This window comes from Carcharhinus amblyrhynchos, chromosome 2, assembly GCF_965287045.1.
Source record: "Carcharhinus amblyrhynchos chromosome 2, sCarAmb.v2.hapA, whole genome shotgun sequence".
NCBI classification, from domain to species: domain Eukaryota; kingdom Metazoa; phylum Chordata; class Chondrichthyes; order Carcharhiniformes; family Carcharhinidae; genus Carcharhinus; species Carcharhinus amblyrhynchos.
Genome location: NC_137325.1, coordinates 150,449,336 through 150,471,981, shown reverse-complemented (window position 1 = coordinate 150,471,981; position 22,646 = coordinate 150,449,336). Strand labels below are relative to the sequence as shown.

At 47.9% G+C, this 22,646-nt stretch overlaps 1 protein-coding gene across 5 annotated transcripts; it reads left to right on the top strand.

Annotated features, from left to right (window-relative positions):
- The first annotated feature begins 178 nt into the window (after positions 1-178).
- On the top strand, positions 179-22,335 carry vps28 (VPS28 subunit of ESCRT-I). 5 transcript variants are annotated; one of them, XM_080214379.1, is made up of 10 exons: positions 179-351; positions 4,593-4,671; positions 6,686-6,714; positions 7,316-7,353; positions 11,908-11,997; positions 12,312-12,417; positions 12,664-12,765; positions 12,878-12,931; positions 20,246-20,337; positions 21,929-22,335. In XM_080214379.1, the coding sequence occupies exons 2-10, from the start codon at positions 4,635-4,637 to the stop codon at positions 22,047-22,049; spliced, it is 669 nt and encodes a 222-aa protein (XP_080070505.1). In that variant the 5' UTR covers positions 179-351; positions 4,593-4,634; the 3' UTR covers positions 22,050-22,335. The 5 variants fall into 5 exon arrangements, with proteins under 5 accessions (XP_080070505.1, XP_080070514.1, XP_080070522.1 ...); XM_080214388.1 differs by having other exon boundaries at positions 179-384; XM_080214396.1 differs by having other exon boundaries at positions 179-417.
- Positions 22,336-22,646: the final 311 nt, after the last annotated feature.

The window sequence follows — 22,646 nt, the reverse complement described above, 5'->3', positions numbered from 1 at the left end:
GGGGGGGAAGAGGGGAGGGAATGTGGGGAGAGGGACGCGGCGGGGGAGGGGGTGGGAGTGAGGAGGGGCTGTGTGGAACGATCTGTGAGGCTCTGGGCGAATGAAGCTGCGCGCGGGAGGCGGTTGCGCGGCTGCATTGTGGGATTGCGGTGCTGTGAGACTCCGGGCCGCGCGGGGGCGCTGATACGGGAGGAGCGGAGAGCGGGTGAGAGACGGAGAGTCCGCTGCCAGGCCGCGACTGAGCGGTTCCTATCATCCAGGCCCTGTTTTTACAGTTTGCTGCTGCCGGAGAGTGTGGATTGAGATCCAGAGTCACCGGAAGACACTGAGGGAGTGCCGCACTGTCAGAGGGTCAGTGCCGAGGGAGTGTCGCACTGTCAGAGGGTCAGTGCTGAGGGAGTGCCGCACTGTCACAGGGTCAGTGCCGAGGGAGTGCCGCACTGTCAGAGGGTCAGTGCTGAGGGAGTGCCGCACTGTCAGAGGGTCAGTGCCGAGGGAGCGCCGCACTGTCAGAGGGTCAGTGCCGAGGGAGCGCCGCACTGTCAGAGGGTCAGTGCCGAGGGAGTGCCGCACTGTCAGAGGGTCAGTACTGAGGGAGTGCCACACTGTCAGAGGGTCAGTACTGAGGGAGTGCCGCACTGTCAGAGGGTCAGTACTGAGGGAGTGCCACACTGTCAGAGGGTCAGTACTGAGGGAGTGCCACACTGTCAGAGGGTCAGTGCTGAGGGAGCGCCGCACTGTCAGAGGGTCAGTGCTGAGGGAGCGCCGCACTGTCAGAGGGTCAGTGCCGAGGGAGCGCCGCACTGTCAGAGGGTCAGTGCCGAGGGAGTGCCGCACTGTCAGAGGGTCAGTACTGAGGGAGTGCCACACTGTCAGAGGGTCAGTACTGAGGGAGTGCCACACTGTCAGAGGGTCAGTGCTGGAATAAAAGAAAATCCAAGGAGGTTTTTCAAATATATAACAAACATGAGGGTAACTGGGGAAAGAGTAGTTCCAATAGGGAATAGGTAAAGTGTGTGTCAACCTGGAAGAGGTGTGTAAGGTCCTCAATGAATATTTTGTGTCAGTCTTCACAATGGAAAAGGATGATGCAGGTGTAGACCTCAGGGTTGGCAACATTGAAATATTAGAGGAGAGGAGATACTTGGAGGTTTAGCAGTCTTAAATCTGGATAATGCCCAGACAAGATGTATCCCAGGCTGTTGAGGGAGGTAAGAAGGAGATATCAGGGGCATCGGCTGTCATTGTCACATCCTCGCTGGCCACCCTGAAGGACAGCTAACATTGACCCATTATTAAAATAGTGAAGTAGGGATAGACCAGAAAGTTATAGCCTGGTCACTCTCACCTCAATGATGGGGAGTTACTGGAAAGGATTCTGAAGAACACAATATATCTGCACTTGGATAGACATGGATTAGTAAGAGACAGTTGGCATGAATTTGTTCAGGGAGGGTTGTATTGGGCAAATTTAATCAAATGTTTTGAGGAGGTAACCAGGAGTGTTGATTACAGTTATACATTTGATGTGATATATATGAATTTTAGCAATGCTTTTGATAAGGTCCCTCATGGCAGATTGGACAGGAAAGTAAGAGCCCATGGGACCCAAGGCAAAGTGGTATGTTGCTTCCTGCCTCTCACCCAATTTTGGATCCAGAGGATGATAATAGAGAGATGTTGCAGTAACTGTATGTCTGTTTTCAATGGGGTTCCACAGGGTTTGGTACTAGGGCCCTTGCTATGTGCTGGTGTACATTAACGTAAAGTGAGGAGAATAGCCATAGACTGCAAGATATTATTTGATTTATTATTGTTACATGCATTAACATACAGTGGAAAGTATTGTTTCTTGCGCGGCATTCAGACAAAACATACCGTTCATAGAGAAAGAAACGAGAGAGTGCACAAGATAGTGTTATAGTCATAGCTAGGGTGTAGAGAAAGATTAACTTAATGCAAGGTAAATCCTTTCAAAAGTCTAACAGCAACAGGGAAGAAGCTGTTTTTGAGTCGGTTGGTACGTGACCTCGGACTTCATCTTTTTCCCGAAGGAAGAAGGTGGAAGAGAGAATGTTTGGGGTGCGTGGGGGTCCTTAATTATGCTGGCTACTTTTCCTGAGGCAGCAGGAAGTGTAGACAGAGTCAGTGTTTAGGAGGCTGGTTTGTGTGATGGATTGGGCTACGTTCACGATCTTTTGAAATTCCTTGTCGTCTTGGGCAGAGCAGGAGCCCATACTTAGCTGTGATACAACCAGAAAGAATGCTTTCTATGGTGCATCTGTAAAAGTTGGTGAGAGTCACAGCTGACATGCCAATTTCCTTCGTCTTCTGAGAAAGTAGGGGTGTTGGTGGGCTTTCTTAACTGTAGTGTCGGAAGATTGGCGGATGGTGACTAGTGGCGTGCCCCAGGGGTCGGTGCTGGGGCCTCAGCTTTTTACCATTTATATAGATGATCTGGAGGAGGGAACCGAGTGTAGGGTGTCGAAATTTGCTGATGACACCAAGATTGGGGGAACGGCAAATTGTGCGGAGGGTGTGGAGAGTCTGCAGAAGGATCTAGATAGGCTGGGCGAATGGGCCAGGAAATGGCAAATGGAATTTAATGTTGGCAAGTGTGAGGTGGTCCGCTTTGGTAGGAAGAATGGTAGGAAGGACTATTACTTACGGGGCGAAAAACTGCAGCAGGCGGCGGTGCAGAGGGACCTCAGGGTCCTTGTGCATGAGTCGCAAAAACCCAGCTTGCAGGTGCAGCAGGTGGTCAGGAAGGCGAATGGGATGCTGGCCTTCATAGCGAGGGGGATTGAATATAAAAGTAGGGAGGTCTTGCTGCAGCTGTATAGGGCATTGGTGAGGCCGCAGCTGGAGTACTGTGTGCAGTTTTGGGCGCCATACCTGCGCAAAGATATTTTGGCCTTGGAGGGAGTGCAGAGGAGGTTTACTAGGCTGATACAGGAGTTGAGGGGGTTGAGCTATGAGGAGAAGCTGAATAAACTAGGCTTGTACTCGTTAGAGTTTAGAAGAATGAGGGGAGATCTCATTGAGACGTATAAGATGATGAATGGGATGGATAGGATAGAGGTGGATAGACTCTTCCCGCTCAAAAAAGACAGTAGGACTAGGGGGCACAGCCTCAAGATAAAAGGGGGGGCGGTTTAGAACGGAGTTGAGGAGGAACTTCTTCACTCAAAGGGTGGTGAATCTCTGGAATTCTCTGCCCGTTGAAGTGGTGGAGGCTGCCTCGCTAAATATTTTTAAGACGCGGGTTGATGGGTTTTTGATAAGCGAGGGGATTAAGGGTTATGGGGAGAGGGCGGGAAAGTGGAACTGAGCAGCAACAGATCAGCCATGATCTTATTGAATGGCGGGGCAGGCTCGAAGGGCTAGATGGCCTACTCCTGCTCCTATTTCGTATGTTCTTATGGGGGGACCAGGACAGGTTGCTGGTGATCTAGACGCTCTCGACCCTTTCTACTTCATCCCCACCAATGGACTCTTGGTTAGGTGAGCAAAGCAGTGACAAATAGAATTCACCCTGGGAAAGCGAGGGAGGGCTACCAAGGCAAAGGATTACACTATGAATGGTAGGACCCTGGATAGTACTGAAGATCAGAGGGACCTTGGCATGCATAACTACAGATCCCCAAAGGTGGCAGAGCAGATAGATAAGGTGCTTAAGAAGGCATTATGGGATACTTGCTTTTATTATCCAAGATACAGAATACAAGAGCAGAGAGATCATCCCGAAGCTGGGTAAGCCAGCAAGAACTGTGCAGTTCTGGTCACCACGTTAGCAAGAATGTAATTGTTTTGCAGAGGAGATTTACCAGGATGCTGCCTGGGATGGAGGGTTTGAGCAATGAGAAAAGACTGAATAGGCTGAGTCTTTTTTAAAGCAGTGAAGGTTGAGAGGGGGCCTGATAGAGGTGGATAAGATTATGAGTATACATTGATAGATAGGAAGGAACTTTCTCCATTAGTAAAGGGGTCATTAATCCGGAGATATAGATGTGGGTGGCACAGTGGTTAGCACTGTTACCTCACAACACTAGGGACCCAGTCCAATTCCTGGCTTGGGTGACTGTGGAGTTTGCACATTCTCCCTGTGTCTGGGTTTCCGCGACGTGCTCCGATTTCCTCCCACAGTCCAAAGATGTGCAGGTTAGGTGGATTGGCCATGCTAAATGTGCAGGGTTACAGGGATAGGGTGGGGGATTGGGTCAGATGCTCTTTCTGAGAGTCGATGCAGACTCGATGGGCTGAATGTCCTCTTTCTGCACAGTAGGGATTCTGTGGAGGGCTATTGAGGAGAAATCTCTTCACCCAGATGGTGATGGGTGTCCGGAACTCTCTGCCTGAAAGGTAGTTGAGTCAGAAATTCTCATAATGTTTCAGAAATATTTAGATATTCACTTGCACTGCTGTAACCTGCAAGGCTATGGCCCCAGCGCTGGTAAATGGGATTCATGTAGTCAGACGTATATTAGCTAGTGTCGACACAATGGGCCAGATGTCCTGTTTGTAAACATCTTGTGAATCAAAGGTGGGTAGGGTTTTATCTGTGGGCTCTGATATTTGCCTTTCTGTTGCAGGTTAACAAGTGTTTCACAGGCAGACAACATTCTTCAATCAAAATGTTTCAAGGCATTGCAGCGAATCCTGCTGTTGGAGGTGAGGCTTCAAACCAATCATTGTTATGTCTCTGGGATATGGTCAGCAATAGAAACTCTTCACTGGGACCAGCTGTGTTTAAAAGGTTACCCCTATATGGGCACAAAGAGAGAAGACAACGTGGTTTTTAATTCATTCACCTGAGATGACTATCGCTGGTTAGGTCAGCCTTTATTACCCATCCCTCATTGCCCCTTCAGAAGGTGCTGGTGAGCTGCCTTTTTGAGCCACTGCAGACCCTGGGGTGTAGGTACACCGTGATGTGGGTATGCCGGCGTTGGACTGGCGTAAACACAGTAAAAAGTCTGACACAGTAAAAACCTGGTGTTGTCAGACTTTTTACTGTGTAGGTACACCCACAGTGCTGTTAGGGAGGGAGTTCCAGGATTCTGACCCAGCGACAGTGAAGGAACGGCCGATATATTTCCAAATCAGGATAGTGAGTGACTCGGAGGGGAATCGCCAGGTGGGGGGTGTTCCCAGGTATCTGCTGCTCCTGTCCTTCTAGATGGAAGTGGTGGTGGGTTTGGAAGGTGCTGCCTAAGGAGTCTTGGTGAGTTGCTGCAATGCATCTTGTAGATGGTACACACGGCTGTCACTGTGTGTTGGTGGCGGATGGAACAGATGTTTTAGGTTGATGGATGAGTAACAATCGAATTGACTACTATGCTTTGACACCTCTTGAGTGTTGTTGGAGCAGCACCCATCCAGGGAAGTGGGGAGCATTCCGTCACACTCCTTACTTGTGCCTTGTAGATGGTGGACAGGCTTTGGGGAGTCAGGAAGTGAGTTACTCATTGCAGGATTCCCAGCCTCTGACCTGCATTGGTAGTTACAGTGTTTATATAGCTGATCCAGTTCAGTTTCTGACAAATGCTAAATGTTGAAAATTGGGACTCAGTGTTGGGAATGCCATTGAATGTCAAGGAATGATGGTTAGCTCCTCTCTTGTTGAGGGTGTCATTGCCTGGCATTTATGTGGTCATAGAGCCATAGAGGTTTACCACATGGGAAACAGGCCCTTTGGCCCAACTTGTCCATGCCACCCTTTTTTTTTGAAACCCCTAAACTAATCCCAACTGCCAGCATTTGGCCCATATTCCTCTATACCATTGTATCCATGCAACCATCAAAATGCTTTTTAAAAGATAAAATTGTACCTGCTTCGACTACTACCTCTGGCAGCTTGTTCCAGACACGCACCACCCTCTGTGTGAAAAAATTGCCCCTCTGGACAATTTTGTATCTCTCCTTTCTCACCTTAAACCTATCCCCTCAGTTTTAGTCTCCCCTACCTTTGGGAAAAGATATTGACTTTCTACCTTGTCTATGCCCCTCATTATTTTATAGACCTCTACAAGATCACCCCTCAGTCTCCTATGCTCCAGAGAAAAATGTCCCAGCCTATCCAGCCACTCCTTATAACTCAATCTGTCAAGTCCCGGTAGCATCCTAGTAAACCTTTCCTGCGCTCTTTCCAGTTTAATAATATCCTTTCTATAATAGGGTGACCAGAAATGTACAGTATTCCAAGTGTGGCCTTACTAGCTCACATATAATTCCCTAAACTGGCGCACATATAATTCCCTAAATTTGAACCCTTTTTATTGTGGAGTCCACTAGAGATAGACAAAAACATCAACGATCAACAAAAGACTTGAATAAGGCACTCACTAAGTGTTAAAATGGGCAGCGCGGGCTTGTAGGGCCGAAGGGCCTGTTTCCTTTGCTGTGCAGTTCTTTGTTCTTACCAATGTCTTGTAGAACTTCAACAAAACATTCGAACTCCTGTATTCAATGTGGTGCGAATGTTATTTGCCAGTTGTCAGCCCAAGCCTGGATATTGCCCAGATCTTGCTGCACTTGGACACGGTTGTTTCAGTATGTGAAGTGATTGAATGTTGTGTAATGATCAGTTTTTCCCTTTGAGGATGTGCTGTTGATCACTTGTTCCTGGGGATCTCTCCAGCAGTTAGTTGAGAATTTCACCATTTCTGTTCTTGTGTAATTCCAGGTCAAGGGAACAAACCGGAACTGTACGAGGTGGGAAATCATTGCCAGAGCTGTGACTGAGAAGCACCTTGATCTGGTGGGAGGGGTGGATATTGGTTATAGGAGAGGGCAGAGTGTCTGCATGTGGGAGAGGAGGCACGGTGTTGGGGAAGGGGGCGCGGCATCAGGGAGGGAGTGTGGGGGAGGGAGCGCTGGGAGGGAGGCGCAGCGTTGGGACGGGGTGGCAGGGTCAGGATTTTGGATGGGAGCAAAGACGTCTGGGGGTTACGAGGAGACTGGAGCTGGTGGGATGGGGTGGGGCTAACGGAAGCAGAGGAATTCTGCTGGGGGAGAGGGATGAGGGGGCAGAGTCTGTTAGGAAGTGTTGCACTAATGGAGCTTGAAGCATGCTGAGGTGCTTCTGTCTCTGCACTGATTGGCCCTGCGCCCAGATTGACTCCACATCCTGGTTGGCTCCAATGGACCCCATGCCCCGATTGGCTCCAATTGGCCCCGCGCCCCGATTGACCCCGTGCTCCGATTGGCTCCACTTGGCCCTGCGTCTCAATTGACCTCGCGTCCCGATTGGCCCCGTGCCGGTTTCAGTGTTAGTGGATTCATCCAGATTGAATTCTAATTCTATTTGTTTCAGGAAGTGAAGTTATACAAAAACGCCAGGGAAAGAGAAAAGTGAGTAATGTTGTTTTTGACATGTTGATGATTACACAGGGAGACCGCACAGAATGAGTGGAAAGTGAGGTGGGTGTTAAAGAGAAGAGAGCAAAATGTGCTAAATAGTGTGATGAAATCTTACTCTAACTATATGGGGCATTGCCGAGAGCACACCTCGATAGTTTGGAGTGAAATAGAGACAATTCTCAGGAGTGTTCAGAACTGATACTGTGAGGCTGGAGAACCCAAAGCTCAGAATCATAGGTGAGGGAAGGACAATGTGTCAGAAGGTCACCCACATGAGAGGGGAGCAGAGTTAACCTTGTCTTTCACTCCAATTTCCTAGTCAGAGTCTCCTGCAAACAACAACAGGATCAACTCCACAGAGAATATACAGAATGTACAAAGTCACACACACATGCTAGTCAGGCTCACATATACAGGATGGGCGTGTACCAGACAGGATCATAGAAACATAGAAAATGGAAGCAGCAGGAAGCCATTCGGCCCTTCGAGCCTGCTCTGCCATTCAGTCAGATCATGGCTGATCTTTCCCTGGTCTCAAATCCACCTCCCCGCCTGTTCCTCAGATCTCCTTATCCTTTTTTTATTAGAAATGTATTTATCTCCTTCTTGAAACCATTCAATGATTCAGATCCCACCGCGCTGTGGGGCAGCGGGTTCCACAAATTCACCCCCCTCTGTGAGAAGTAGATCCTCCTCATTTCAGTTTGAAATCTACCACCTCTCATTCTATACCTGTGACCTCTTATTGCAGATTGTCCCACAAGGGGAAACATTTGGTCACATTTACTTTATCAGTGTCTTTTAAATTTGTATATCCCTCGATCAGATTCCTTCTCATCCTTCTAAACTCCAGCGAGCACAAGCCTGAACATAAGAAATAGGAGCAAGAGTAGGCCATCGAGCCCCTCGAGCCTGCCCCGCCATTCAATAAGATCATGGCTGATCTGTCGTGGCTCAGTTCCACATTCCCGCCCTCTCCCCATAACCCTTAATCCCCTCTCTTATCAAAAACCCATCAACCCGCATCTTAAAAATATTGAGCAAGGTAGCCTCCACCACTTCAACGGGCAGAGAATTCCAGAGATTCACCACCCTTTGAGTGAAGAAGTTCCTCCTCAACTCCGTTCTAAACCGCCTTCCCTTTATCTTGAGGCTGTGCCCCCTAGTCCTACTGTCCTTTCTAAGCGGGAAGAGCCTCTCCACCTCGATCCTATCCATCCCATTCAACATATTATACGTCTCAATGAGATCTCCCCTCATTCTTCTAAACTGTAACGAGTACAAGCCTAGTTTATTCAGCCTCTCCTCATAGTTCAACCCCCTCAACTCCGGTATCAGCCTGGAGTACTGTGTGCAGTTTTGGTCGCCACGCTTACGCAAGGATATTTTGGCCTTGGAGGGAGTGCAGAGGAGGTTTACTAGGCTGATACCGGAGATCTCATTGAGACATATAAGATGATGAATGGGATGGATAGGATAGAGGTGGAGAGACTCTTCCCGCTCAGAAAGGACAGTAGGACTAGGGGGCACAGCCTCAAGATAAAGGGGGGGCAGTTTAGAACGGAGTTGAGGAGGAACTTCTTCACTCAATGGGTGGTGAATCTCTGGAATTCTCTGCCCGTTGAAGTGGTGGAGGCTGCCTCGCTAAATAATTTTAAGACGCGGGTTGATGGGTTTTTGATAAGCGAGGGGATTAAGGGTTATGGGGAGAGGGCGGGAATGTGGAACTGAGCCACGACAGATCAGCCATGATCTTATTGAATGGCGAGGCAGGCTTGAAGGGCTTGATGGCCTACTCCTGCTCCTATTTCTTATGTTCTTATATTCTAAACCTCCTCTGCACTCCTCCAAGGCCAAAATATCCTTGCGTACGTGCGGCGACCAAAACTGCACACAGTACTCCAGCTGCGGCCTCACCAGTGCCCTATACAGCTGCAGCAAGACCTCCCTACTTTTATATTCAATCCCCCTCGCTATGAAGGCCAGCATCCTATTCGCCTTCCTGACCACCTGCTGCACCTGCAGGCTGGGTTTTTGCGACTCATGCACCAGGACCCCGAGGTCCCTCTGCACCGTCGCATGCTGCAGTTTTTCGCCACGTAAGTAATAGTCCTTCCTACCATTATTCCGACCAAAGTGGACAACCTCACATTTGCCAACATTAAATTCCATTTGCCAGTTCCTGGCCCATTCGCCCAGCCTATCTAGATCCTTCTGCAGACTCTCCACACCCTCCGCACAATTTGCCGTTCCACCAATCTTGGTGTCATCAGCAAATTTCGACACCATACGCTCAGTTCCCTCCTCCAGATCATCTATATAAATGGTGAATAGCTGAGGCCCCAGCACTGACCCCTGGGGCACTCCACTAGTCACCAACCGCCAATCCGAATAGCACCCATTGACCCCCACTCTCTGCCTCCTATTTGACAGCCAATCCTCTATCCACCCTAACACCCTACCCCCAACTCCATGCCCCCTTACCTTCTGCAATAACCTCTTGTGAGGCACCTTGTCAAACGCCTTCTGAAAATCAAGAAAGACCACATCCACCGGCCCTCCTCTATCCACCGCCCTAGACACATCCTCATAGAACTCCAATAAATTTGTCAGACACGACTTCCCCTTAATGAAACCGTGCTGCGTCTGCTCTACCAAACAATTCTCCTCAAGATGCCTCGCTATTTTCCCCTTGATCACGGATTCTAACATTTTTCCTACAACAGACGTTAAACTAACCGGCCTATAATTCCCTGCCTTTTGCCTGCCACCCTTCTTAAACAACTGCGTAACATTAGCCGTTTTCCAATCTTCCGGCACTTCCCCGGAATCCAGCGACATTTGGAAAATAATCACCAAGGCATCCACTATCACCTCTGCCATTTCTTTCAGAACCATTCCATCCGGTCCTGGGGACTTGTCCACAATCAGCCCCTCCAGTCTGTCGAGCACCACCTCTCTAGTACAATAATGTCATTCAGGCCCTCCATCCTACCATCTTTCCATCTCTAACACCCGGCAAATTATTCACGTCCTCCTCCGTGAAGACCGAAACAAAAAAGTTATTCAGGGCCTCAGCCATTTCCCCATCCCCTACCACTATGTCCTCCCTCTCATCCTCTAAGGGTCCAACGTTCGCCCTAGCCAGCCTCTTCCTTTTTATATATTTATAAAAACTCTTGCTATCCTTTTTTATATTATGCGCTAGCCCAGCTTCATAGTTTATCCTACCCTTCTTTATCAACTTCTTTGTCATTCTTTGTTGACATTTAAACCTCTCCCAATCCTCTTCTCACCCACTACTCTTAGCTACTCTAAATGCATCCGCTTTTAATTTAACACTTCCCTTTACCTCCTTCGTTATCCACGGCTGATTATCTCTCCTACGATCCTTTTTAACCATCGGAATAAATTTCTGCTGAGCACCAAGAAAGATCTCCTTAAAGATCCTCCAAACTATGTGATCTCTCCTCATACGTCAACCCTTTCATTCCCAGAAGCTACCTCCTCCTCTGGGCCTCCAATGCCACCAGATCCTTTCTCAAATAAGGAGACCAAAACTGTACACAATATTCCAGATGTGGTCTCACCAACACCCTATACAATTGCAACAACACTTCTCTATTTCTATGCTCCAGTCCATCTCTAATAAATGCCAACATCCCATTTATTAATTCCACACATTCACCACCCTCTGTGTGAAAAAAATTTCCTCACCTCAGTTTTGAGACGTATAAGATGATGAATGGGATGGATAGGATAGAGGTGGAGAGACTCTTCCCGCTCAAAAAAGACAGTAGGACTAGGGGGCACAGCCTCAAGATAAAGGGGAGGCGGTTTAGAACGGAGTTGAGGAGGAACTTCTTCACTCAAAGGGTGGTGAATCTCTGGAATTCTCTGCCCGTTGAAGTGGTGGAGGCTGCCTCGCTAAATATATTTAAGACGCGGGTTGATGGGTTCTTGATAAGAGAGGGGATTAAGGGTTATGGGGAGAGGGCGGGAAAGTGGAACTGAGCCACGACAGATCAGCCATGATCTTATTGAATGGCGGGGCAGGCTCGAAGGGCTAGATGGCCTACTCCTGCTCCTATTTCTTATGTTCTTATGTTTTAAAAGATTTTTCCTTTATCCTCAGACTATGATCCCTAGTTCTGGACTCTGCCACTATTGGAAACATTCTTTCTGAGTCATGTAAAGGATGGGTGTGTGCCATAGAGACAGGGTCACATATAGAATAGGTGTGTGCCACACAGCATTACACATACAGAATAGGTGTATACCAGATAGGCTAACCTACTGAGTATGTGACAGATTGACTCATACATGCAGATGTGTGTGTACCAGAGATGGTCACATATATAACATGGGTGTGTACCGTAGAGACAGGGTCTCATATACAGGATGGGTGTCCCAGGCAAGGTCACTTATACAGGATTGATGTCCACCAGATAGGGTCACATATACAGGATGGATTGTACCATTGAGACAAGGTCACACATACAGGATGGGTGTAAACCCTGTGTTAACACTGTGCATCAATCCTAGATTTGATAACATGGCTGAACTGTTTGCTGTGGTGAAGACACTTCAGGCGCTGGAGAAAACCTACATAAAGGATTGTGTCACTCCCACTGAGTAAGTATCACACTATGTTATACACTGGGGAAGGGGGATCTGGCCCATAGGAGAAGGGTGGCAGGAGGCTGGAGCAGACAAAGTCAGTTGGGAGTGAGGAAGCGATTGGCACTCGGAGTTTGGCTGAGCTGGGGTAATGCAGGTATTGTCTGCTGAAGTTGATCGGTTACAAGTCAAACAGAACTAAACGTGATGGGAAGTGTTTCTGAACAACTGTAGAGTTAGTGGGAGCAGAAAGGAGGCACAGAGAGAACTGGAGAGGGAGAAAGGGCTGAAGGTGTTCTGAACTCTCCTAATTGACTTTTCCATTGCAGGTACACAGCTGCTTGCTCCCGCCTGCTTGTTCAATATAAAGCAGCATTTAAACAGGTTCAGGGCTCAGATATCACCACCATCGATGAGTTCTGTAGAAAGTACAGGGTAAGTAACATGTGAGGAGAGAATATCGGTGCGGGGTTGAGGTGGGAGGCGGGGAATAACGGAACAGGACTGAGGGGGAGCGGGGCCGGAGGGGAAGGGGCAGGGCCAGGTGGGAGGAGTGGAACAAAAGGCTGGATTTGCAGACTGGGAGCGAACGCTCCTGATTGGCAGATGGGGTTTGGCTGGGTGGACTTTGTGGATCGAGGATCAAGGCCCAGTTTAAATTTTTCGATCATTTTTTTCCAGCTGGATTGTCCATTGGCAATGGAGAGGATTAAGGAGGATCGTCCAATCACAATCAAGGATGACAAGGGCAATCTGAATCGCTGTATTGCAGATATTGTGTCGGTGAGGCTGACCAGGGCCAGAGGTCATTCCAGAACAAAGCTGACCATTAACTCACTGTCCACAGCGTGCGCTCTGTCTCTCTGACTCTGTGCTTTTCTCTCTCTCTCCATAGCTTTTCATTACTGTCATGGATAAACTGCGTCTGGAAATCCGAGCCATGGATGAGGTAAGGAGATGTTGTTGCTGAACAAGGTTTGCTAGGAGATTAGTGGATATGTTCTGAACAAATAGTCATGAGAAAATGAAGTTGGGACACCAAAGACTTGTATTTTCTTTTCTTGCCAGTGCACAGATGACTGCTGCAGTGTTTTCTTGTTTCTATGTCACACATTCTGACACATTCAACACAAGTCCACCCACCAAGTTTTGCAGCTGGCTTTTTATTCCAGACATTTTTATTTTCATGGGAGGGGGAAACCCATGAAACACAGCTGGGGTATAACTTAAGGATATAATTCCTGCTGAGATGAAAATCGGTTTCCATTATCTCCACAGGGAATGGCAGTTAACTTTTGCATGGATTCTTCCTTTAAAATGTGGGTCTGAGAAAGGTTGTGACATTCCATTGTCTCTTTCTTGGTATCACCTATACTGGAACCTCTCAGACAGTCACTGAATTTATGTTCTCACAATTTACATCCTCAGCTATCTTTGGCTTGTACATTTTATTTAAAAGTCCAACATTTCCATGCAAAATTTGGGGTTTTGCTCCATAATCGTGATAATAGTTAATTATGAAACCAAATGAGAGCAGTCCCAGCCAGCCAACAGCAGGGTGGCTGGAAGAGAATACATGATCATCTGTGGAAAATCCCCCCAGCTGAATAAAGCTGTAAGAACCTGATAGAATCTTGTGTTTTACATAAGTATGGAATGTAAAAGTGCGGAGATAATAGTGATTATATAAACGTCAGTCTGAAAACTGAACTATTGCACTTCATCTGTGGGAAGGGTGTCAGAGTTATGGAGTCAGAGGTTTACAGCATGGAAACAGGCCCTTCGGTCCAACTTGTCCATGCCACCCTTTTTTTTAAAACCCCTAAACTAATCCAATTGCCCGCATTTGGCCCATATCCCTTTATGCCCATCATCCCCATGTAACTATCTAAATGCTTTTCAAAAGATAAAATTTTACCCACCTCTACTACTACTTCTGGCAGCTTATTCCAGACACTCACCACCCTCTGTGTAAAAAAATTGCAGTCATGATGTGGATATGCCAGCTTTGGACTGGGGTAAACACAGTAAAAAGTCTGACAACACCAGGTTTAAGTCCAACCGATTTACTTGATAGTAAACTCACAAGCTTTCGGGGTTTGTTCCTCTGTCAGGTGAATGGAGAGTTCTGGCCTCAGACGGAGCATATAAAGCACAGACAGTTTACAGATTAATGATTAGAATGTGAATCTTTACACCTAACCTGCTGTTCAAGTCCTAAAGTGGCTGACAATGTGAGTGGAAGGAGCACTGATCACAGTTTAAAGAGATGTGTATTGTTTCCAGACAGTACAGTAAGTGAGGTTTTGCAAACCCAGGCAAGTCATGGAGGTTACAGATAGTGTGACATGAACCCAAGATCCCTGTTGAGGCCGTCCTCGTGTGCGGAACTTGGCTATCAGTCTCTGCTCAGCGACTCTGCGCTGTCGTGTGTCATGAAGGCCGCCTTGGAGAATGCTTACCCGAAGGTCAGAGGCTGAATGCCCGTGACCATTGAAGTGTTCGCCAACAGGAAGGGAACAGTCTTGCCTGGTGATTGTCGAGCGATGTTCATTCATCCGTTGTCATAGCGTCTGCATGGTCTCCCCAATGTACCATGCTTCGGGACATCCTTTCTTGCTGTCCAGAAATTTGATTGAATTCTTTGAGGAGGTAACTAAGTGTGTGGACGAAGGTAGAGCTGTTGATGTCGTATACATGAATTTTAATACGGTGTTTGATAAGATTCCCCATGGTAGGCTCATGAAGAAAGTAAGGAGGTGTGGGATAGAAGGAAATTTGGCCAATTGGATAAGTAACTGGCTGTCTCATAGAAGACAGAGTGTGGTGGTGGAGGGAAAATTTTCAGACTGGAGGCCGGTTACCAGCGGTGTATCACAGGGATCAGTGCTGGGTCCTCGACAGACTGGAGGGACTGATTGTGGACAAGTCCCCAGGACCGAATGGAATGCATCCAAGGGTTCTGAAGGAAATGGAGGTGATAGTGGATGCCTTGGTGATTATTTTCCCGGATGACACCAAGATTGGGGGAACGGCAAATTGTGCAGAGGGTGTGGAGAGTCTGCAGAAGGATCTAGATAGGCTGGGCGAATGGGCCAGGAAATGGCAAATGGAATTTAATTTTGGCAAGTGTGAGGTGGTCCACTTTGGTAGGAAGAATGGTAGGATGGACTGTTACTTACGTGGCGAAAAACTGCAGCAGGCAACGGTGCAGAGGGACCTCGGGGTCCTTGTGCATGAGTCATAAGAACATAAGAACATAAGAAATAGGAGCAGGAGTAGGCCATCGAGCCCTTCGAGCCTGCCCCGCCATTCAATAAGATCATGGCTGATCTGTTGTGTCTCAGTTCCACTTTCCCGCCCTCTCCCCATAACCCTTAATCCCCTCTCTTATCAAGAACCCATCAACCCGCTTCTTAAAAATATTTAGCGAGGCAGCCTCCACCACTTCAACGGGCAGAGAATTCCAGAGATTCACCACCCTTTGAGTGAAGAAGTTCCTCCTCAACTCCGTTCTAAACCGCCTCCCCTTTATCTTGAGGCTGTGCCCCCTAGTCCTACTGTCTTTTTTGAGCGGGAAGAGTCTCTCCACCTCTATCCTATCCATCCCATTCATCATCTTATACGTCTCAATGAGATCTCCCCTCATTCTTCTAAACTCTAACGAGTACAAGCCTAGTTTATTCAGCCTCTCCTCATAGCTCAATCCCCTCAACTCCGGTATCAGCCTAGTAAACCTCCTCTGCACTCCCTCCAGGGCCAAAATATCCTTGCGCAGGTGCGGCGCCCAAAACTGCACACAGTACTCCAGCTGCGGCCTCACCAATGCCCTATACAGCTGCAGCAAGACCTCCCTACTTTTATATTCAATCCCTCTCGCTATGAAGGCCAGCATCCCATTCGCCTTCCTGACCACCTGCTGCACCTGCAAGCTGGGTTTTTGCGACTCATGCACAAGGACCCCGAGGTCCCTCTGCACCGTCGCCTGCTGCAGTTTTTCGCCACGTAAGTAATAGTCCTTCCTACCATTCTTCCTACCAAAGTGGACCACCTCACACTTGCCAACATTAAATTCCATTTGCCATTTCCTGGCCCATTCGCCCAGCCTATCTAGATCCTTCTGCAGACTCTCCACACCCTCCGCACAATTTGCCTTTCCCCCAATCTTGGTGTCATCAGCAAATTTCGACACCCTGCACTCGGTTCCCTCCTCCAGATCATCTATATAAATGGTAAATAGCTGAGGCCCCAGCACCGACCCCTGGGGCACCCCACGAGTCACCAACCACCAATCCGAATAGCACCCATTGACCCCCACTCTCTGCCTCCTATTTGACAACCAATCCTCTATCCACGCTAACACCCTACCCCCAACTCCATGTCCCCTGACCTTCTGCAATAACCTCTCGCAAAAACCCAGCTTGCAGGTGCAGCAGGTGGTCAGGAAGGTGAATGGGATGCTGGCCTTCATAGCGAGGGGGATTGAATGTAAAAGTAGGGAGGTCTTGCTGCAGCTGTATAGGGCATTGGTGAGGCTGCAGCTGGAGTACTGTGTGCAGTTTTGGGCGCCGCACCTGCGCAAAGATATTTTGGCCTTGGAGGGAGTGCAGAGGAGGTTTACTAGGCTGATACAGGAGTTGAGGGGGTTGAGCTATGAGGAGAGGCTGAGTAAACTGGGCTTGTACTCGTTAGAGTTTAGAAGAATGAGGGGAGATCTCATTGAGACGTATAAGATGATGAATGGGATGGATAGGATAGAGGTGGAGAGACTCTTCCCGCTCAAAAAAGACAGTAGGACTAGGGGGCACAGCCTCAAGATAAAGGGGGGGCGGTTTAGAACGGAGTTGAGGAGGAACTTCTTCACTCAAAGGGCGGTGAATCTCTGGAATTCTCTGCCCGTTGAAGTGGTGGAGGCTGCCTCGCTAAATATTTTTAAGACGCGGGTTGATGGGTTTTTGATAAGAGAGGGGATTAAGGGTTATGGGGAGAGGGCGGGAACTGAGCAGCGACAGATCAGCCATGATCTTATTGAATGGCGGGGCAGGCTCGAAAGGCTAGATGGCCTACTCCTGCTCCTATTTCTTATGTTCTTATGTTCAAACGTCGCTGGATTCCGGGGAAGTGCCAGAGGATTGGAAAACGGCTAATGTTACGCCGTTGTTTTAGAAGGGTGGCAGGCAAAAGGCGGGGAATTATAGGCCGGTTAGTTTAACGTCTGTTGTAGGAAAACTGTTAGAATCCGTGATTAAGGAGAAAATAGCGAGGCATCTTGAGGAGAATTGTTTGGTAGAGCAGACGCAGCATGGTTTCGTTAAGGGGAAGTCGTGTCTGACGAATTTATTGGAGTTCTATGAGGATGTGTCTAGGGCGGTGGATAGAGGAGAGCCGGTGGACGTGGTCTTTCTTGATTTTCAGAAGGCGTTTGACAAGGTGCCTCACAAGAGGTTATTGCAGAAGGTAAGGGGGCATGGAGTTGGGGGTAGAGTGTTAGGGTGGATAGAGGATTGGCTGTCAAATAGGAGGCAGAGAGTGGGGGTCAATGGGTGCTATTCGGATTGGCGGTTGGTGACTAGTGGAGTGCCCCAGGGGTCGGTGCTGGGGCCTCAGCTTTTTACCATTTATATAGATGATCTGGAGGAGGGAACCGAGTATATCGTGTCGAAATTTGCTGATGACACCAAGATTGGTGGAACGGCAAATTGTGCGGAGGGTGTGGAGAGTCTGCAGAAGGATCTAGATAGGCTGGGTGAATGGGCCAGGAACTGGCAAATGGAATTTAATGTTGGCAAATGTAAGGTTGTCCACTTTGGTCAGAATAATGGTAGGAAGGACTATTACTTACGTGGCGAAAAACTGCAGCAGGCGACGGTGCAGAGGGACCTCGGGGTCCTTCTGCATGAGTCGCAAAAACCCAGCTTGCAGGTGCAGCAGGTGGTCTGGAAGGCGAATGGGATGCTGGCCTTCATAGCGAGGGGGATTGAATATAAAAGTAGGGAGGTCTTGCTGCAGCTGTATAGGGCACTGGTGAGGCTGCAGCTGGAGTACTATGTGCAGTTTTGGTCGCCGCACTTACGCAAGGATATTTTGGTCTTGGAGGGAGTGCAGAGGAGGTTTACTAGGCTGATACCGGAGTTGAGGGGGTTGAACTATGAGGAGAGGCTACAGTTGTAGATGCGCCTAGTTTGGGGGCGTTTAAGAGATCCGTGGATAGGCTTATGGATGGAAAGGGATTGGTTTAGGTTAGAGGGTCATTGCTTTTTAACTGGTCGGCGCAACATCGTGGGCCGAAGGGCCTGTTCTGCGTTGTTATCTTCTATGTTCTATAAGGAGGAGGTGACTTAATAAAGGCATACAAGATGATCAGAGGGTTAGATAGGGTGGACAGTGAGAGCCTTTTTCCTCAGATGGTGATGGCTAACAGGAGGGGACATAGGTTTAAATTGAGGGGTGACGGATATAGAACAGATGTCAGAGGTAAGTTCTTTACTCAGAGAGTAGTAAGGGCGTGGAATGTCCTGTCTGCAACAGTAGTGGATTCGCCGACATTAAGGGCATTTAAATGGTCAGTGGATAAACATCTGGGTGATATTGAAATAGTGTAAGTTAGATGGGCTTCACGTTGGTTTCACAGGTCGGTGCAACATTGAGGGCTGAAGGGCCCATAGTGCGCTGTTATGATCGATGTAAATAGTGGGAAGGAAATGGAAGAGAGCATTTGTAGGCAAATTATGGAAACTTGCCAGACAAATAGGGTTGTGATAGTTGGGGACTTGAATTACCCTAGACTGGGAAAAGCTTAGACTGTGGGACATGGAAGGGGAAAACTTCCTGCAGTGTGTGCTGGAGAACTTTCTGGAACAGTACATTTCCAGTCATACCAGGGAGGAAACTGCTGGATCTGAGGCAGGCCAGGTGGCAAATGTCAGAGAGGGGGGGGGGTGCAGTTGAGAAATAGTACATAATAGATCATAATACAATACGGTTCAATATTAAGTTGAAAACATTACATTGAACTTCCGTTCCTGTTCTTCTTGAAGTTGTGTTTTTGTAATAACTGTGATATCAAGTTGCCACATTTCCGTCTGAGCCTTCAACTTATCTGCTTTATTTGTTTTACTCTTTACATTGAAGAGATTCCTTTGCCCACTGCCACAGTTTTTTTTCTAACCTTTGTTTCCTCAGCTTTCCTGACACATCCAATATTTTCTGTCTTCCATTTTCATTTCTGATTTTATCACAACTGAATCTATCCTTGGGTCCCCATCACCCTGCCAAGTTATTTTAAACGCTACCCATCAGCACAGACAAAAGGTCCCACAAGGAACTCAGTCCTGGCTCTGCTTCTCCATCTGAATCTTGTAACTAAAATCCTTCATCCCTGGAACCATTCTGGTCAATCTCCTCTGCACCCTGTCAATGTCCATCACGTTCTTTTGAATGTGTGGTGACCAGAACTCTAGTTGGGGCCTAACCAGAACTTTATAACGAATCATAAAATTTCCTATATATTCATAGTGACTATTACTGAGACTGGCTTTTGATCCAGTTTATTGAATTGATGGGATTTGAACCCATGATCCAAGAGCATTCCCAGGGTCCCTGGATTACTGGACCAGTAACATTACCACTGCTGTCCCTAGTGGAGCTCCCGTGCATTAATGGTAACACGAATAACCCCATGTAAGTAGTTTATTATTCTGCTGCTGAAATGAGGCTGTGTTCTCTGAAGGCCACAAGATCTGACCGTTATCAAACAATTAATGCTTCAGGTGGGTCAGAGTGTCATTACAGTTTGGCCTGGGAATTTTATATAGAACATATAGAACATAGAACATTACAGCGCAGAACAGGCCCTTCGGCCCACGATGTTGCGCCGACCAGTTACAAAAACAATGACCCACTAGCCTATACCAATCCCTTTTCGTCCATAAACCTATCCAGAGATCTCTTAAACGAATATATATACATTCAATATATACATGTTCAGCCTATGACTTTTCAGACAGGTTTTTAACTTTAATAGAATGGTAGACTGTGTGGACGGGCTGGTGAATGTTCCCTTTGTGTTTGTGCTGCTGCTCCATGTGATTGTCTGTCACGGCATGGTGATTGTCAGTCAAGGAGTGAGTAATTCTGAATCATGGGCAAGGAACGGAATAGTGGATTTCACATGTCTCCATGTGATCCTGATTCCATTCACTGCTCACTCTTTGCCTTCCTGTGACCAGCACAGCATTCTTACTAAACTGTAGTATTTCCTCAGATCCAGCCTGATCTGCGGGAACTGATGGAAACGATGAATCGGATGAGTAATCTGCCAGTGGATTTTGAAGGAAAGGATAGAGTGGACCAGTGGTGAGTTTTCATGGAGTGAATTGCTGGTTAGTGAGCGTTCATTCCAATGTCTCACTAAGGGACTGAGGAAGGAGATGGGGAGAAAGGGATTGACTCAGGATAGGAACAGCACATGCTTTAGCAAAAGGAGTGAGTGAGACAGAGATTATTGTAGGAATTTAAATAATTGAAGTAAAAGAAGATGCAGGGGTAAGAATGGGGCAGTGGGATTAGTTTGGGGATTGATGCAGGGCTGTGGGGAGAGAGTGGGGCAGTGGCATTAGTTTGGGGATTGATACAGGGCTATGGGGAGAGAGTGGGGCAGTGGGATTAGTTTGGGGATTGATACAGGGCTATGGGGAGAGAGCAGGGCAGTGGGATTAGTTTGGGGATTGATACCGGGCTATGGGGAGAGAGCAGGGCAGTGGGATTAGTTTGGGGATTGATGCAGGGCTATGGGGAGAGAGCGGGGCAGTGGGATTAGTTTGGGGATTGATGCAGGGCTATGGGGAGAGAGCGGGGCAGTGGGATTAGTTTGGGGATTGATGCAGGGCTATGGGGAGAGAGCAGGGCAGTGGGATTAGTTTGGGGATTGATACAGGGCTATGGGGAGAGAGCGGGGCAGTGGGATTAGTTTGGGGATTGATACGGGGCTATGGGGAGAGAGCGGGGCAGTGGGATTAGTTTGGGGATTGATACGGGGCTATGGGGAGAGAGCGGGGCAGTGGGATTAGTTTGGGATTGATACAGGGCTATGGGGAGAGAGCGGGGCAGTGGGATTAGTTTGGGGATTGATACAGGGCTATGGGGAGAGAGCAGGGCAGTGGGATTAGTTTGGGGATTGAAATGGGGCTATGGGGAGAGAGCGGGGCAGTGGGATTAGTTTGGGGATTGATAGAGGGCTATGGGGAGAGAGCGGGCCAGTGGGATTAGTTTGGGGATTGATACAGGGCTATGGGGAGAAAGTGGGGCAGTGGGATTAGTTTGGGGATTGATACGGGGCTATGGGGAGAGAGCGGGGCAGTGGGATTAGTTTGGGGATTGATACAGGGCTATGGGGAGAGAGCGGGGCAGTGGGATTAGTTTGGGGATTGATACAGGGCTATGGGGAGAGAGCGGGGCAGTGGGATTAGTTTGGGGATTGATACAGGGCTATGGGGAGAGAGCGGGGCAGTGGGATTAGTTTGGGGATTGATACAGGGCTATGGGGAGAGAGTGGGGCAGTGGGATTAGTTTGGGGATTGATACAGGGCTATGGGGAGAGAGCGGGGCAGTGGGATTAGTTTGGGGATTGATACAGGGCTATGGGGAGAGAGCGGGGCAGTGGGATTAGTTTGGGGATTGATACGGGGCTATGGGGAGAGAGCGAGGCAGTGGGATTAGTTTGGGGATTGATACGGGGCTATGAGGAGAGAGCGGGGCAGTGGGATTAGGTTGGAGATTGATACAGGGCTGAGGGCAGAGCAGGATTGTGAAGGTGGAGTGAGCTGTATGGAGGGCAACTCTTAGTTTGAATGAGCCCTGACTCACTCCAGTTATAGAGAGAAAAATGTGATTTATCTGTGTTTGGATACAATGACCTGGTTTATCCCAGTGTTGTGGTGTTTTGTAGGTTGCAGAAGCTCAGTGGAATGTCAGCCTCAGATGAATTGGATGACAACCAAGTGCGTCAGATGCTGTTTGACTTGGAGTCTGCCTATAACTCGTTCAACAGGTTTCTGCACTCCTCGTAGAGGCCTTCTCATGTGATGCAGTGCTGGTAATGGCCTCAGTGGATTCCTCCTTCACTCTGACAGTTTCTACAATTCTCCAGCCATATGATGGTCTTCTTGAACTGTTGAATGGATTTCCCCCACAAACTCTTCCTCCTGTGTTCCCTATCTTTCTTGGGGAATGCAAATGTTCCAGTTCCTGTATCTGTGTCGATACAGTGTCTGCTGTCTGATAGGTGTACTCTTATTTTTCTCACCCATGTAAGATTGTGTTTATTTCTCCCAATAAAATGTTAGCTAAATGTCATTCTGTATTTTCAGTTTTGCCGCACATGCTGAAAGCAGCTGCTGTTTAGTAAATGTCTGTGTGGTGTATTTACTGTCAACTGATCTGACTGAAATTAGTCTGTGGTTGAATGACGTTGCAATGACAACATCTTTGACGATTGTTGTTTAAGCACTCTGAGCTGCTGAATAAATTGTGTAGGATATTTAAAAATTCCATCTGGGATATCTCTGCAATGCCTTAGGACAATTAAGACCAGCGGAATTGTGTTTAAAGTTTAATCCACTCAATATATGTGAAGAACTATGAATGGGGAAACCTCGCCTTCTGAT

Excerpts from the sequence above, each read along its gene's own strand:
- vps28 (XM_080214379.1), top strand. The coding sequence starts at position 4,635 with ATGTTTCAAGGCATTGCAGCGAATCCTGCTGTTGGAG. Across the intron at positions 4,672-6,685 it reads AGCGAATCCTGCTGTTGGAG|GTCAAGGGAACAAACCGGAA; the intron begins GTGAGGCTTCAA and ends GTGTAATTCCAG. Across the intron at positions 12,418-12,663 it reads AGTTCTGTAGAAAGTACAGG|CTGGATTGTCCATTGGCAAT; the intron begins GTAAGTAACATG and ends ATTTTTTTCCAG.